The sequence below is a fragment of the Zea mays genome, chromosome 3 (genome assembly GCF_902167145.1).
Source record: "Zea mays cultivar B73 chromosome 3, Zm-B73-REFERENCE-NAM-5.0, whole genome shotgun sequence".
In the NCBI taxonomy this organism is placed as follows: Eukaryota; Viridiplantae; Streptophyta; class Magnoliopsida; order Poales; family Poaceae; genus Zea; species Zea mays.
In genome coordinates, this window is record NC_050098.1 from 128,493,153 (window position 1) to 128,509,120 (window position 15,968).

The 15,968-nt window shown below is 44.2% G+C and overlaps 2 protein-coding genes across 2 annotated transcripts; both read right to left on the reverse strand.

The window, feature by feature from the left end:
- Window positions 1-2,677: 2,677 nt before the first annotated feature.
- Window positions 2,678-4,366, reverse strand: LOC110485087 (uncharacterized). The gene is made up of 2 exons (NM_001353000.1): window positions 3,843-4,366; window positions 2,678-3,162 (listed from the first exon to the last, which is right to left on the reverse strand). Exons 1-2 carry the CDS (start codon window positions 4,280-4,282, stop codon window positions 2,817-2,819), a joined length of 786 nt encoding a protein of 261 aa, NP_001339929.1. The 5' UTR covers window positions 4,283-4,366; the 3' UTR covers window positions 2,678-2,816.
- A 1,508-nt stretch (window positions 4,367-5,874) lies between these two features.
- Window positions 5,875-8,775, reverse strand: LOC100272685 (uncharacterized). Its single transcript, NM_001365772.1, has 6 exons — window positions 8,503-8,775; window positions 6,985-7,083; window positions 6,797-6,905; window positions 6,489-6,560; window positions 6,360-6,365; window positions 5,875-6,237 (listed from the first exon to the last, which is right to left on the reverse strand). The coding sequence occupies exons 1-6, from the start codon at window positions 8,670-8,672 to the stop codon at window positions 6,121-6,123; spliced, it is 573 nt and encodes a 190-aa protein (NP_001352701.1). The 5' UTR covers window positions 8,673-8,775; the 3' UTR covers window positions 5,875-6,120.
- Window positions 8,776-15,968: the final 7,193 nt, after the last annotated feature.

Genomic DNA, 15,968 nt, shown 5'->3' on the forward strand with positions numbered 1-15,968 from the left:
TCACCAAAAAGGGGGAGATTGAAAGGGAATTAGGCTTACACCTAGTTCCTAAATAAATTTTGGTGGTTGAATTGCCCAACATAACTGATTGGACTAACTAGTTTGCTCTAGTGTGTAAGTTATACAGGTGCCAAAGGTTCACACTTAGCCAATAAAAAGACCGAGTATTGGGTTCAACAAAAGAGCAAAGGGGCAACCGAAGGCACCTCTGGTCTGGCGCATCGGACTGTCCGGTGTGCCACCGGACACTGTCCGGTGCACCAGAGGACTCCAACTCAAACTCGCCACCTTCGGGAAAATCCAGAGGCGCTCCACTATAATTCACCGGACAGTCCGGTGTACACCAGACAGTGTCCGGTGCTCCAGGGAAGAGCGGCCTCAGGAACTCGTCAGCTTCGGGAATCTCCAACGGCTAGTCCACTATAATTCACTGGACATGTCTGGTGTGCACCGGACTGTCCGGTGTGACAACGGAGCAACGGATATTTCGGCGCCAACGGCTACCTGCAGCGCATTAAATGCGCGCCAGCGCGGGCAGAAGTCAGGCACGCCCATACTGGCGCACCGGACACTCTATAGTACATGTCCGGTGCGCCACCGGACATCCAGGCGGGCCCAGAACTCACAGCTCCAACGGTTGGAACCCAACGACTTTGGTGACGTGGCTGGCGCACCGAACATGTCCGGTGTGCACCGGACTGTCCGGTGCACCATACGACAGTCAGCCCCACCAAACGGCTGGTTTGGTGGTTGGGGCTATAAATACCCCCAACCACCCCACATTCAAGTCATCCAAGTTTTCCACTTCTCAACTACTTACAAGAGCTAGGCATTCAATTCTAGACACACCCAAGTGATCAAATCCTCTCCAATTCCACACAAGGCTTTAGTGATTAGTGAGAGAGATTTGTCGTGTTCTTTTGAGCTCTTGCGCTTGGATTGCTTCTTTTCTTTCTCACTTGTTCTTGTGATCGAAACTCCATTGTAATTAAGGCAAGAGGCACCAATTGTGTGGTGGCCCTTGCGGGGAAGTTTTGTTCCCGGTTTTTTATTTGAGAAGAGAAGCTCACTCGGTCCGAGGGATCGTTTGAGAGAGGGAAAGGGTTGAAAGAGACCCGGTCTTTGTGACCACCTCAACGGGGAGTAGGTTTGCGAAAACTGAACCTCGGTAAAACAAATCCTTGTGTCTCACCGCTTTACTTGCTTGCGATTTGTTTTACGCCCTCTTGCGGACTCGTTTATATTTCTAACGCTAACCCGGCTTTTAGTTGTGATTAATTTTGTAAATTTCAGTTTCGCCCTATTCACCCCCCTCTAGGCGACTATCAAGAAGCAATCGTTGAAAACAGCTTAAGCACGCCGTCGAAGATGCTCTATCGAGGGTGGATGAAAAGAAAGGAAAACAAAATGTAATGGGCAGCACGATGGGTAAATATTTTGAAAAGTTAGATGGCAACACATTAAAATCTGAGAGTCAATCTAGGTAGGAAAGCTCAACCAAAAGTAGGCTGACCATTTACAATACGTCGTATAAAGGGTCGTGCAAAATACTGTTTTATACGGTAGATTACAATATTTGGAGAAAAAAAGTTTGAAATAGTGAGTGAGTAGGAAATCTGCTGAAAGTAGTCTTAGACCATCTCCAACAAAAGTCATAAACAATGTCATATTTTGAAATATAGGACTCTAACTCAAAAAATATGCTCCAATAGGGAACTTACTTTTAGAAAAAAAATCATTAAACAATTATAGGGCTCGTCCCTTCAAGTATTAAATATAGTACCTCGTATATTAAAGCTCTATCCTCATTTTATACACTATTCCTAACCTTTATTTCGTAAATAAAATGATTTATTTTCTAATAATATGATATATATAGCTCAGCTGTTGGAGCCGCAAACTTTTTTTAACCCTAAACACTTTAATCACTTTAATCAGGTGCCATTTCAATTTTAAGGACTCAAATATAGAATTTCTGGTTGAAGATGCTCTTATAAATTATAAAAACGTTCATGATGTATTTCTATAATGTATTTCTTTGAAGCGATATATGTTTGTTATATTTATAAAAATATTAACCAAGTTGAAATAGTTTTAACTTGTGATTCTAGAAGTTAAGTTGATTTAATTTAGGAGGGGAAAGTACTTACGCCGCTACAGTACACGCCGGGCGCCCCCTACGAGTCCCTCCAGCCGACGGGATTCTTCACTCCTCTAGCAGTATTCATTGCATATGCCCCTTCAGCCGACGGGATTCTTCTCTCTCCCGTCACTCCTCTAGCAGCATTCATTGCATATGTTGGATGGCCGCGAATAATTGTTATTAGATAAAAATTGATAGTAAATAAAAAGTAGGTATAAGAAATAATATTTTATGATTATAGTGAGATACAGATGGAGAAATTAGGGAGAACTGTGTTGAAATTTAAATTTCTAGGCTCAAAATCTGTCCAGCCGTCTATCAAGCACCTCCCAGTTCCAACAATCTCTATAACTCAGCCGTAATGAAGTTCAGGGTAATTACCACTTACATTTGTTTGACAAACCATGCACAACCAACGTTAAGGAACTCAGAAATTACACGATCGGAGACAACCGTTCAACAATTCTACAACAACAAACCAAAATGCAAACTGAGAAAAGAGGCATATATCATTGAGCACCAAAAACTTCTTTAGGCATACTTGAAAATCCATACAGATACCACAAAAACTGACACAATGTTTCACCATAGTACCATCCATAGCGGAACACGTCCTTTTTAACCATCTAATAAATCACAGCAGAGGGATAGATAAAACAAGAACAACAATACTCTAGGTGGCCTTGTCAGCCTTGGAGGCTGTGGCAGCAGCCTGGCCTCTGAGCCTTCCAGTCCTCCTAGCCGCAATGAGACCGACCTTCTGGCCAGGGGGAGCATCGCGGCGGACAGTAGAGGCGTGACCGATATGTTGGTGGTTACCTCCTCCGTGGGGATGCTCCACGGGGTTCATGGCCACACCACGGACCTTGGGCCAGCTGTTCCTCTTCACACGGTACTTGTGGTAGGCGTTGCCAGCCTTCAGCATCGGCTTCTCAGTCCTGCCACCACCGGCAACCTGCCCAATCATGGCACGGCAGCTGCTGGGGACAATTTTCTTGGCACCAGATGGCAGCTTGATCCTGTAAAAACAGAGCAAAATTAGGAACTATTGTTTGGGATAGATTATAATATATATATATAGACAACTACACTAGAACAATATTATCTTCTGCCACATTAGAACATCAATAGGCAGCAATATTAGGGCTGCTTTGGTAGACAGGAAAACAGAGGGGATCCATGGCTCCATTTCCCGTCCACCAAACCAACCCTTAAGAACTTGCAATATCTACATGGTATTCTACAATGGAGGTATTCTACAATATGTTCAGCTGTAAAAATGTAATATTAAGGCTGCCATCATCAGATGAGAAAAAAACTTACAATTTCATAAGTATAAACAATCGAGATGTGTAAAGCAGCACAATAATATCACAAAATATACGAACAAATCAACTTCAAATGCCTACAGAACTAAATATACCTCCATAACGCAAGAAACTTCCTAAACCTTTCCTATCGAAACAACTAGAATGTGGCAGATATGTCTACTATACTAGAGCACAATTCGAAGCGTTTTGTTCTAAAATTGTAAAAATACTAAATCTAAAGCCACAAGAACAGAGCTAAACTATTTTCAGAATGCTACATGAATCCTAACATATCAGATAGTGATACAAGTACTCATAGTCGAACTACCACATCAGGTCTCATCCTACGAATGAAATAGAGAAAGGAGGGATGCTGATGGTGTTAAGACCTCGAGGTTCCGTTGTCAGGGTTGTGGCTGATCACGATGGCGTAGTCCCCAGAGGCCCTGGCGAAGACACCGCGGTCACCAACGTGGTGCTCGACGTTGCAGACGACGGCACCCTCGGGGATCCCGCGGAGCGGCAGGACGTTGCCGATGGAGAGCGTGGCGCGGCGGCCGCAGTAAACGAACTGGCCGGTGTACATGCCCTCGGCGGCGACGAAGAGCTCCTTCTGGTGCTTGTACCTGAAGGGGTGGCGGAAGGTGACCTTGGCGAGCGGGGCGCCGCGTCCGGGGTCGTGGATCACGTCGGTGACTACGCCCTTGAGGTACCCGTTGCGCTCGCCGAAGTCGAGGGAGCGGAACCGGGCGGGGCCCTTGCGGTGGTGGGTGTGGGACTTGAACACGGATCCCGCACCCTTACGCTGCGCGCGGATCACGCGACCCATCTTGCCCGGCGGCGGGGAGGAAGCGGCGGCGGCGGCGGCGCGGCGGGAAGAGGGTGCGGAAGTGAGCGCGGTGCGGCTAGCGTTGGACGAGAGAGAAGAGAGAGCATTATATAGTGCGTCGTGAGGGTTTGGGGAGGGTTACCCTACGGCGGATGGTGGAGATGAGGTTCACGGCTGGTTTGAACCGTCCGATGAGTGATGGGACCGTCGTGTCAGTGTATTGGAATGAGCGAGAGACAGAGAGGCTGCGGGAGGAGAAGAGTGGGCTGGTTCTCATGGGCCATCTGGGTGAAGTTGGGCTCTTTAAGTGAGCAAAACAGCCCAAATCCAGTTCAGCGGTCATTCGTCCTGAGCGAACGCTCGTCTCACTTTCTCAGCATGGCTTGTGCCTTGTGATATCTCAGCCCGTTCTCCTTTCTCATTCCTGTACTGGCTAGCTGCAGAGCGCAGTACGCTGCCGTGCTTTTTTTTTCCTTTTTGTACTCTTCAGTTTTTTTTTAACGTTTTCTCTTCTTCTGATCTGATCTAGGATCTTATGTTCACAAATCTCAAGTGCGTATGTTTTTTCCACAAATCTGTTTACACGTAATTTATACTCACAAATCTTGCGTGCACAAATTTCTTTCACAAGTCTTGTGCGTATTTTTGTCATAATAAATCTTGTGTTTGTTTCACCATCTCGTGCATAATTTTATTCAGAGATGTTATGTTTCACAAATGCTATGTGCGTAAGTTTGTTTTGTGTATGTTACATTGCATGCTAATATTACAATCATTGAAAAAGAATAAGTTATCAAAATAAGGTAAATTTTCTTTTCAGCTATTTTTTCCGTCTAACTCCTAACTACGGGCTAGTTTGGGGACATCGTTTTTCCAAGGGATTCTAATTTTTCAAAGGGAAAATGAACTAATTTCCTATGGGAAAATTAAAATTCTATAGAAAAATGGGGTTTCCAAACTAGCCCTACCTTTATAAATGTAAAAGTTAGAATGGGCTGGTTCACACACATATATATAAACATGGGAGGCAGAGAATAAGATACTTTTCTCTTCTTCTCTCGTGTAGTCAATTCTTGGGAACCTTGGACATTTAAAGCCAGCAACATGATTTCAAAACTTGGGAAAACGATGACAGCTTGTTCTGATTTTAACACTTGGGAAAACAATGACAACTTGTTCTAATGTACATGTACTGGCTATTTTGATTTGCAACAGGTGCGCTCTAGGCTGGGAGGTTCTTTTTTGATTGGGAAAGCATTACGTGGCTGGGAGTAGAATTTGTTTTAGCTTTCTTTTTCACATTATGATTTGGTTGAAAACTACGTTCCCAAACACCTCTATGTATTGGATACTGTGGTATTTAAAACTGAGCTTATGTCATGGCTTTGAAATACCATGGTATTTGAAATACTGTGGTTTTGAAAAAATGCGCTCCCAAACAGGGCCTAACTATTAAATATGTGATCTTCAACATGCATGGTTCAGATTAACGGCAGTTGCAATGTCATGACCATTGTCAGCTGAAAACGTCCCACCAAATGGTTCCTCTCAATTTCACGGCACCACGCACGAAGCACAGGAACAACGATCATATCAAAATGTTCTTCCAAGCAAAATTAACTTTCCTAGTTACAGGTCCTTCGAGTTAAATCTCTGACAAATAGAAAGTTATAAGCAACCAAAATTATAGGTGCACTTTTCTAACTGATGAATACTTCGTTGCCGTTCATGGAGTGGTGAGTAAATGTAAACTTAAAAGCTTTCGCACAGCTCAAACTACCAAGAGTTCCTCCAGGCAAAACCACCAGCTACACCGTCAACTGCGACCTATAAGTAGATCAGCGTCTCTTCTTGCTTGCCTTTGAGCTGCTCTTCGACGGGCTCGCGACAAGGTAGATAAACAGTCCAACAAAAGAGACAACAGACACAAGTGACCCGTATTTCATCACAAGCCTCTGCACATGGATAACAATTTTTTTTGTTAGTGTCCAGCTCAAATGAATGGTAAAATCTGCCTGAAAATTTTATTTAGATGAACTAGGGAAATTGACCAGAGTAGAGGGAAAGAGAAAAATACCTTAGCCTGAACATAGTATGAGAGCATATTCAGATTTCCACGCAGAGGTAACACCAGAAACAGCATCCGAACATCAGTATGGGCAAGAAACATGAACTAGGTTGTGCGTGCAATGGCATGCTTACTTACCCATTCAAACTTCTTCTCTGGAGGTCTCTCAGCGAGAATATCCAGTGGGAAGATGGGAGTTGAGTATGCCTCCTTCAACATGTACAAAGCATTGATTTAGCGAAACACCGTGGGTTGGACAATACAAGAAACACTACTAAATTATGTACAGTAGCAATGTTTTCAAGTCGGACGACTTGCTGGTCGTTCTTGCTGACCGACTAGGGCGATTAATCGTGATTGGTCCAAACCAACTTGGACGACTAATCGCGATTAATTGGACGACTTGAAGACATTTAACAGTAGAGATAAAGTGGGGTGGGGGGGACCTGAAGAGCTGTCTTTGTGGGAACACGGTATGTAATGATAGCTGGTGAACCCTGGAACCTGCCCTGTGTTTTGGTCTCCAGGACATATGTGTGTGAAGCAGTGGCACCACTGAAAGAGTCAAGGTAATCATTAACTTTACTGTACATGAACATGTAAAGCAGTGATATGCATTACAAAATGTACTCACGGGTCAAGCCTTTCCAATGTCTTCGATTTCTCTCCAGTGACAAGCTCAAACACTTCTGTTGGCCAAGAGTCGTCATTAATGGACACATCATAGGCAGTCCTGCAATAGGTTTTACAATAAGTCCATGCAGATGCTATGAGAACATATGGGATTGATTTGCCGTCATATGAAACGGAAGGGAGCACATATACATGATGCAATGACTCCAAAAAAAACTGTAATGACCAATTTCGAGCGCATCAAGTATTACTGGAACTGTGATACAAGAGAAAGCAGTAGCACATGGTGATACCAACAATTGTTGTAGCACAAAGGAGTAAATCCGATGCGCATAAACAAATAGCAAAAATTCCAGGTCCGTTTATTTGGTGATTTAATGTTTAATTTTAACATAACCAACTAGTCCTAGAGTCATGTGTTTGGCTTCCAGATTTAGCCAGATATATACTACAAATATGTGACACTACAGGATATATATCTGACCAAGAAATATATATTAGGTAAGCAAAGCAATACAAAGTGTGTTGTCCCATACAAATGACTAGTAAAAATAGAATGCATGCAACTGCAACAGTAGTACAGTACCAATTGCCTTAAACTCAAAGCAAACTTTTCACACAGTTCTTCTAATAAATAGAAAGTGCATTTCCTTTTGCAAGTGCAGACAAAAGTGTGCTTCTTGGGAAACCGACAAAGCATAAATTTCAGAATGAAATAAATTACAAAGCTCTTTTTTATGCAAAATTAAACACATTACAAATTAAGATACAATTAACCATATGCAAGATGACAAACACAAAAAATTCTAGTAAGATGTAGCAGACAAAATATACGATGCAATGTTCCACATGGACTCTATGATCACTTTCTTTTGTGACACAACTACGTACACGCAAGTTGGCACCAGCGCTTTGGATGCCGTGACTGGATGTTGGGCTGACTAGTTGTTTAACTAGATAACCATTAGCAAGTTAGCATGCACCGCGCATACTACATGATAAATATTAATTAGCAATTTATAACTTCTTGGTCTAGCAGTGAATTAAAAGCAAGGGCAGTAATCATGATATTGATCTAGCAGTCAATTAAGAGCAAGGGCAGCACACAGGGGTAATGATCTGCTCCCGTTTCCAGCAAGGAATTGAGAAAATTGGGGATCTACAAAAGCAGAAGAGCAAGCGAAGGTTGAAAAATATCGATTCTTCGCTTCTTACACACAATTAAGCAAACCTACAATTCAGATTTAGCGGACCTATATGATAAAAAATGGTAAAACTAAATCCCCCGGCTAAGGTTTAAGAAGGAAACCTCGCATCACTCACTCACCCCACGACGCAGATCCAAGCAAGTGAAGGCGCGTTCAAATCTCCCAGAAAAAGGAAGGCATACCGCATACGAGTCAGATCAGATCCCAGGAGCAAACGAAACTACGACAAGCAACAAGCCAGATCGGCAGACTACTACAAGCGACAAACCGGATCGGCGGTGGGGGTGCTGTGGGAAAGCAGCGGTGCTCACGCGGATCCCTGGTTGTAGAGGTCGAGGGAGACAGCGACGCGCTCGACGCCCGGCTTGGGGCGGGAGAGCGAAATTTTCTTGTGCGCGACGACGAAGGGCGCGTCGGCCGCGGAGGCGGCGGCGGCGAGGCCGAGTACGAGGAGGGCGACGAGCGCGAGGCACCGCGCCATGGCTGCTCTCTCGCCTCCGGCTTGGTGGCTAGGGTTCGGGCTACGAGTCGAGGCGCAGCTGAAGTTGGGAATGGATCTCGTCTCGCTCCCTCGCTCTCCTCGTCTGGGAAGAACAGGCACCCCATCCGGGGGCGTGACGCGGCTCGTGAGGCTGCACGTGGGACCCACCCGCAGCCGCCTCGCCTCGTCAGCGCGCGTGCGAGTGCGTGGAGCCTGGAGGAGCGGCTTTGGCTTTTTTTTTTTGTTTTAGTCAGCAAACGGGCATGATAATTGTTTTGGTAGTTTTTCAAAACGAAATCACATGAAATCTCTCTCTGGGGTGTCAAATCTTGAAAGTCATACGAATTAATTGTTAAATCTCAAAATCTCTCATACCCTTTTAAACATGTAAATTGATCAAGCAGATCTACTTGGAACACATGATTTTTACCGTTGCATCTTTCTACGTAATTCTCTTTCTATGAAAAATGAAGTGATTTTTATAAAATTCCAACATACTTTTAAAGGTCCATAATGTTAGGTTTCTAGGTGACTAGAATCTAAGAGCATCTCCAACAAGGGTCTTAAATGAGATCCTATTTCAAATTATAGGACTCAAAAAAGAAAAACAACCTCCAACAGAGGTCCTATTTTATCAAATTTCATCAAACTGGTTTAGGACTCCAAGACTAAGGTCTTAGATATAGTACCCCGCCATCTTCTTTTCCCCGCGTCGCGAGAGTCCCTTGAAATTTCACATCCTGGCTAGTCTCGTCTCGTCGACGGAAGAGTGTGCAGTGCCTGGCGTCAGCACTGTGTACGTACCTTCCTCCTTTCGAATGAACATTGCTCCTTCCTGGCGTCCATGCCCAGCATTATCTGATGTTGGTTCTTCTACACTTTCCTAGCAGCAAACATATGTAGCAGGTCCTGTAGGGTGATGCGTGCGTTTGCTCACTCGCTGCATGACAGATGATAAATCCGTGGTCGTAGAACGGATGCCGGCAAAAAAATACAAGAACGAGACAATGGATAGCACGCAGATAGAATCAATGATTATAGGACTTATTGTTGGATAGAATCTTGTTGGGCCTTAAAACCATTTAACTTGGGTCCTATTTTAAATTTAGGACCTAATTATAAGACTCTCTCTTGGAGATGCTCTAACTAAGTCCCATATGTCCATTCAAACTCGATTATAAAGATTGGTGTACTATATCTTCTTCTCTAATAGAAGACCGAGGAAGAAAAATAGAGTTATACTTTTGGGGAAGGAAAACAGAGTCTAATCAAGATGAGAATTGAGAAGGAATGCTTTTGATATACTAATGTTTTGGGATTTGACCTCAACGGCTATATGGGTGATTGAGGGCTATAAATACACCTCTAACCAGTCCATTCAATATCGAAGAGCTGAGCATTAACTCCCACACACAAGAGCAACACTCCCAAGTGCCACAAATCAAGAAGAGAGCTAGACTTAGTCATTCCTTTGTGATAAATAGAGCTAGTGCACATGAGTGATCTGAGGAGCTTGTGATGTGATCATTGAGATTTGGTGTAAGGCAATAATAGATTGTACCTCCAAGCGTGTGGAGGACCTTGAACCTATTGAGAAAAGAGAGAGGTCTCAACTTTGATCTTTGGAACCACTTGAGTAGGTTGAAAGAGACCCGGTCCTTTGGGATGCCTCAATGAAGACGTAGGTTTCATTAGGAAACCGAACTTCGGTAAATAAATGATGTGTCTTTATGTTTGATTGTTTGCAATTTGTTTACCTCTTCCCTCCTTATTTCTCTTGTATTGATCTTCATACAAATCTCTTAGTGTTGCTTCTAAGTTCATTCTGCACATTCGAAAGAGAAAAACATTGCAAGATCGAACTAGTCTCCTTACTCTGATTGACTTGTATTTTGTGCTAACCACTAATTGGGATCAAGTTTTGTTATTAAATGTTAAAATTTAGGTTCCACCTATCAATCCTCTCTAGGCGACTATCAGACAACATGAACGAGATTAGGTTGAGCAGTGTCCTTAGGAGGTATGCTAGGCACATAAGATACAATAGTAAAATGAGACTTAAAACCTACCAATTTACTTAACTAGTCATCATCGACACAATTTTGCATGTTATATGATTAAGGAACACTTATAATGGGTTATTTTATGTAGGATGAACTATCACATCATTCGTACCCACAACACTCACTAAAGCACCTAGTTGACCATGAGGGTACTTCATTGGCATGCCTTAGGGAAAATCCATGGTATTAGGAGCCAATGACGCTAGTAAAGAGTAACTAGGCATGATAGATGCATTGATTGAGAAGTTCCTTAAAACTAGCATTATGGTGCATAGTATGAACCCTCAAACAATTGTGTTTCCCATTCATCGCAAAATAGTTTCACCTATTCTAGAATAATCACTAATCATAGAAAATGAATCACTTATGGGTGCTATTACCTTAGATGCATAATTGATTGGAGCCACAATAGGTAACTGGATAATATCCAAAGGATGGGGTCAATGCCCTTTAAGTGACAACAACAATAACTTCCGTCGGCCCACCAAACATACATAACTAATTTTCCATCAGCCATTGGTGGCCGATGGAAATTAAACTTGGCACTCATTATTTTTTGTCGGCCAAAAATTAGTTGGTGGGGATTACTTAACTTCGATCGACCTGAAAAGAAGCCAACACAAGTTATCTTGGCCGGTTAACTTCCATCGGCTTCTTCCCTAGCCAACAAAAGTTATGTTTTCTAGCCCACAGATAATTTGTTTAATTTATTTTCACCAAAATATCACATAATCATATATTCACATATTCATACATTCATAATACATGCATCATCAACATAGTTCAAATGTTCATTCTAAATACCCATTCAAACATCTCAGATAATGCGTTGTACATAGACCACCACTAGAATAATTGGAGTTTTGGCCACTACTTCCAACAAGGTAATTGAATATTGAAATTATAAAATCAGTTTTAGCATCCCTTGATCCTGACTACATAGACCAAAACACATGATTAGCAACAATTATACATTGATATAAAGAATTTGAGAAGTTATGAACATAACAAGAACTAAACGGATGTTGGTCTTGGACAAAAGGACAATAGTGATGTGACGATCCACTAGCTACTAAGGGATAATATTTACCCTATTTGGTCACTTGGTAAAATACATGTTTGGGTACATAACAAGGTGTCACACCTGGTTTTGGAAGGCAAACCGAATGCGAACCATGCACGTGCCAGGATCAGAAACTCACGTACACATCGATTACATAATTGGACATCATCACACAATGCTCGAAATAAATAGCGGAAAGGTACTTTATTACAACAAGATTTCCAAGACATCCACAGAGTCTAATACATAGCCATAATGTTCAACATAAATATCAAAGTGCGGAGAAACAAAACGTAGATGCTAAACCTACACAGGCAGCTGACTGGGGGTTTGCCACTAAGATAGACTAAAACTCGTCGTAGTCCTGGAACTCCTCGAAGTCCTCCATGTTGCCAGCATCACCTCATGAGCACTGAGTACAATGGGGACAACCTGGGTGGGGGTGGTGTGTAAAGCAAGGGTGAGTACACATCAACGTACTCAGCAAATGTCCCGTTTGGCTAAAGTGGACTAGCTGTATGTGGGGTTGAAGTTAAGCAGTTGCTTTTAGTTGGTCAAGTATTTATTATTATTAGTAGAGCTAAGTTTTAGTAATAAACCCAGTTATTACCCAAAAGTACTTCCTCAAAAGAGGAAATACCAGAGATCAGATTTATATCATCATTGTTAACCATCATCATAAAAACTATCCAAAGTTCTTCTAATCAAAGAGGATCCCAAGGCTGCTCTTAACCGTGAGCTCGGCTGATATACCAGTTTCTAACACTCTGCAGAGGTTGCACACTTTACCCACGAGTCGTGATCCCTTTCCAGCCTGGGTTGTATAGACCCGATCTTCACTACCGAGGTGAATGGCCAGGGATACACTACGTAGCCTTTACAAAGACTCCCCTGGTGCATAGCTGCTCGTTAGGTTTCGTCAGTCGTACAAACGCAGTACACCTCCCCAAGGTGGGTGACTAACAAAACCAAATCAAATGAACCTCTGCACCCCACCTTAGCAGAGCGAGCACTACGCCCTGGCCCCCATTGACGGCCCTCCGACAAAGCCAACTATACCCCCAGGTTCATCTAATTAATCAGCTAAGGGCGTCCCATTCCACCCTCATGGTTGCACTGTTATCCCGGGTGGTCACTCCATGAACAGGTCCTTACGGAGAGGTACTCAGGAAAAAGGCCTAAGCCCCCTAAAGTATCACAATATCATCATTGGGATCACAATATCGTATCATAAATGTTCACATCATGTTCATTGATTAAAGTTAAGGCAATAGCAGAATGCTAACCATGATAACCCAAAAGGTAAACAAGGATAAGGTACATTCAAACTAGTCAATCCTTAGGTTTAGATAATGTAATGCGGGACAGTGAATCATAAAGTATGTAGGACATAATAGGTCAGAGGACACTTGCCTTCACCAGGTTATTGGTCAGGAAGGTCTCCAACAACACACTCAGGAACCTCGGACTGCTCGTTGTCTAAATAAAGTGAACATGCACTCAATACATTTGGAAAGTACAAATGAACAGCACACCAAACATATACAAACATAGGAATACATCTTAAAAAGACACAATACTAAATAAGGAATACTGAGATCAAAGTATAACATAAACTAACATCATTTGGAAATAGATTATTATTTCTCTAAGTGTTAACACAAATACAATTTATTTTATTGTGACCTAAAAGTTAGACCAGGGATGAATTCATGTAATACACATTATTAATCTCACAAGATTAAACATGCTTTAATCTCTAGGGTTTTTCCCTTTTTATTTTATTAAATAAACAAATCTAAACATATACTAGTTCATAGTTAACCATAAAATTAGACAGCACATAATGTAAATAGAACTAATTTATTTAAACAGAGAATAATCCTATGAACATTTTTCAATTTGAATCACTAAATTTGGAGTTCATATGCAAAAGATATGAAATAAATAAGTTTGGGAATTCAAAATATGAAATTAGGTCTAATTCTATGAATGTTTAAAAGTCCAGGGTTCAATCTGCAAAATTACAGGGGCCTGCGCGCGAAAACCAGGGACGACGGGTGGATTCTGAACAAACCGAGGGTCTCTTTAATAAAACTACCGCGCGAAGGGGTACCAGGTGATTCTAACCGTTAGATCAGATTCTGACGGCCGAGATTAGATCTGCGGCTGAGGGCGCGCGCGGGCGGGCGGGCGAGTGCTGACAGGCGGTCCAGGGGGTGTCAGCGACAGATGGGGAGGGCGCACTGACCGAGTGGGCCCAACGCCAGGGAACACAGGCACTAACAGGCGGGCCAGGGGCGCAGGGCGTGCGTGCGCGAAGTGGTATCCACGATCTGGGCCGTGCGATCAAGATCGGACGGGGGAGATCAGACCAGGGAGGACAAACGGCTGTGGGTGGCGCTGCTCATCTCTGCGGCGGTGAGGTCACCGGAGTTGAGGCAGGCGCGAGCTAGGGTGGCTCCGGGGTCGCCGAGATTGGGCAGAGAGGGAGAGAATGCCACAACGAACTCAGTGGCGGGGAAAAGGCCACGAATCCGAGGGCAGAGAGGGGAGAACGGCGGGGAGAAAGCCTCGGGCGGACCGGAGGAACTCTGGTGAGGGATTCCGGCCACGGGGAGGGGGCTTGAGGCGCGCTAAGGCCTGGGAAGGCTTCAGCAGAGGCAGGGGTGACACAGGGACCTACACCGGGGCACTGGACCTGGCTAAATTGGCCGGCCACCGCGCGGGCGCGACGAACCGCCACGGCCGAGCACTGGTGATGCCAAAATTGGCCAAGCACAGAGCGAAATTGGGGAAATTAAGCACGTGCAAAGATGTCTCACCTCGGGGCGGAGCTCGGGGTGGCTTGGCGCGGTCTCCGGCGAGCTAGATGGCCGGGGAAGCGGGCGCGGGTCTCTGGCGGCGTCTGGCGACGTGGGCAGAGCGCGAGAGAGGGCGGAGCTGTGCGAAATGAGGCGGGGGAGTAAGTGCGGGCGCTGGCGGGGCTCTAAGAGGGAGCTAGGTGCGCGTGGGTGGGCGTCGTGGCCAAGAATTCCGGCGACGTGCGCGAGTGCGCGCGCGCCGGTCCACGGCGAAGGCAGTGAGGGCGGAACTGATAGGGAGGGTCCACGGCGCAGAGAGAGAGAAAAGGGGCGCGCGGGCAAAGGCTCAGCGCCTGGCAGAACGGGCCCACGAGACAGAGAGAGAAGAGGGACGCTCGTGGGGCGAAGCAACTGGCGCCGACATGTTGGCCCCAGCGTGCAGAGGGCGAGAGAGAGAGCGCGCGGGAGAGAAAGCAGTCGATGACAGGTGGGGCCCGCCTGTCAGGCGACGCGGGAGCGCGGGCGCGCGGCCTGGCTAGGCCGAGCTGGGCTGCTTTTCCTTTTTCTTTTTCTCTGGATTTTCTAATTCCTTTTCTATTTTTTTCTATAGGGTTTTGAATTCTAGATTCAAATTCAAATAAATTCAAACATGTGCAACACTTCAAAGAATATTTTAAGCTCAGCATGATGCAACATGTCATGACCCATAATGTTTTGGCAAAAATAAATAATTAAATCCCCCTAACTTTAAGCTAATTCTACTTAAAAGGGAAAAGAGAGAGGATCTAGAGAGAGATAAAACCTAGGGTCAGAGAGAGAAGAGTAACACATGAATTTGGGTGATCATTAGAAAGAATTTTTATACCCCCAAATTCAGGGTGTTACAGACCTATCCCCCTTAAAAGAATCTCACCCTCGAGATTTAGGGCTGGCTAGAAAAGAGCTCAGGGTACTTGGCTTTCAAATCATCCTCTCGTTCCCAGGTGGCTTCTTCTTCTGAGTGGTGACCCCATTTGACTTTGCACATCCTGATGGTACTTCTCCGAGTGACCCGATCTGCTGTCTCCAGAATTTGAGTTGGCTTCTCGATATAAGTCAGATCTTCTTGAACTTCAAGATCCTCTGCTGGCAACTGCTTTTCTGGCACTCTCAAGCATTTCTTCAACTGAGATACATGGAACACATCGTGCACAACGGACAGATTCTCCGGTAAACTGAGTTGATAAGCCACTTCTCCACGTCTTGCTTGAATCTGATACAGTCCGATATATCGAGGTGCTAGCTTGCCTTTGACTCCAAACCTTTTGGTTCCCCTGATTGGTGACACCTTCAAGTAGACATAGTCTCCCACTTCAAAATTGAGTTC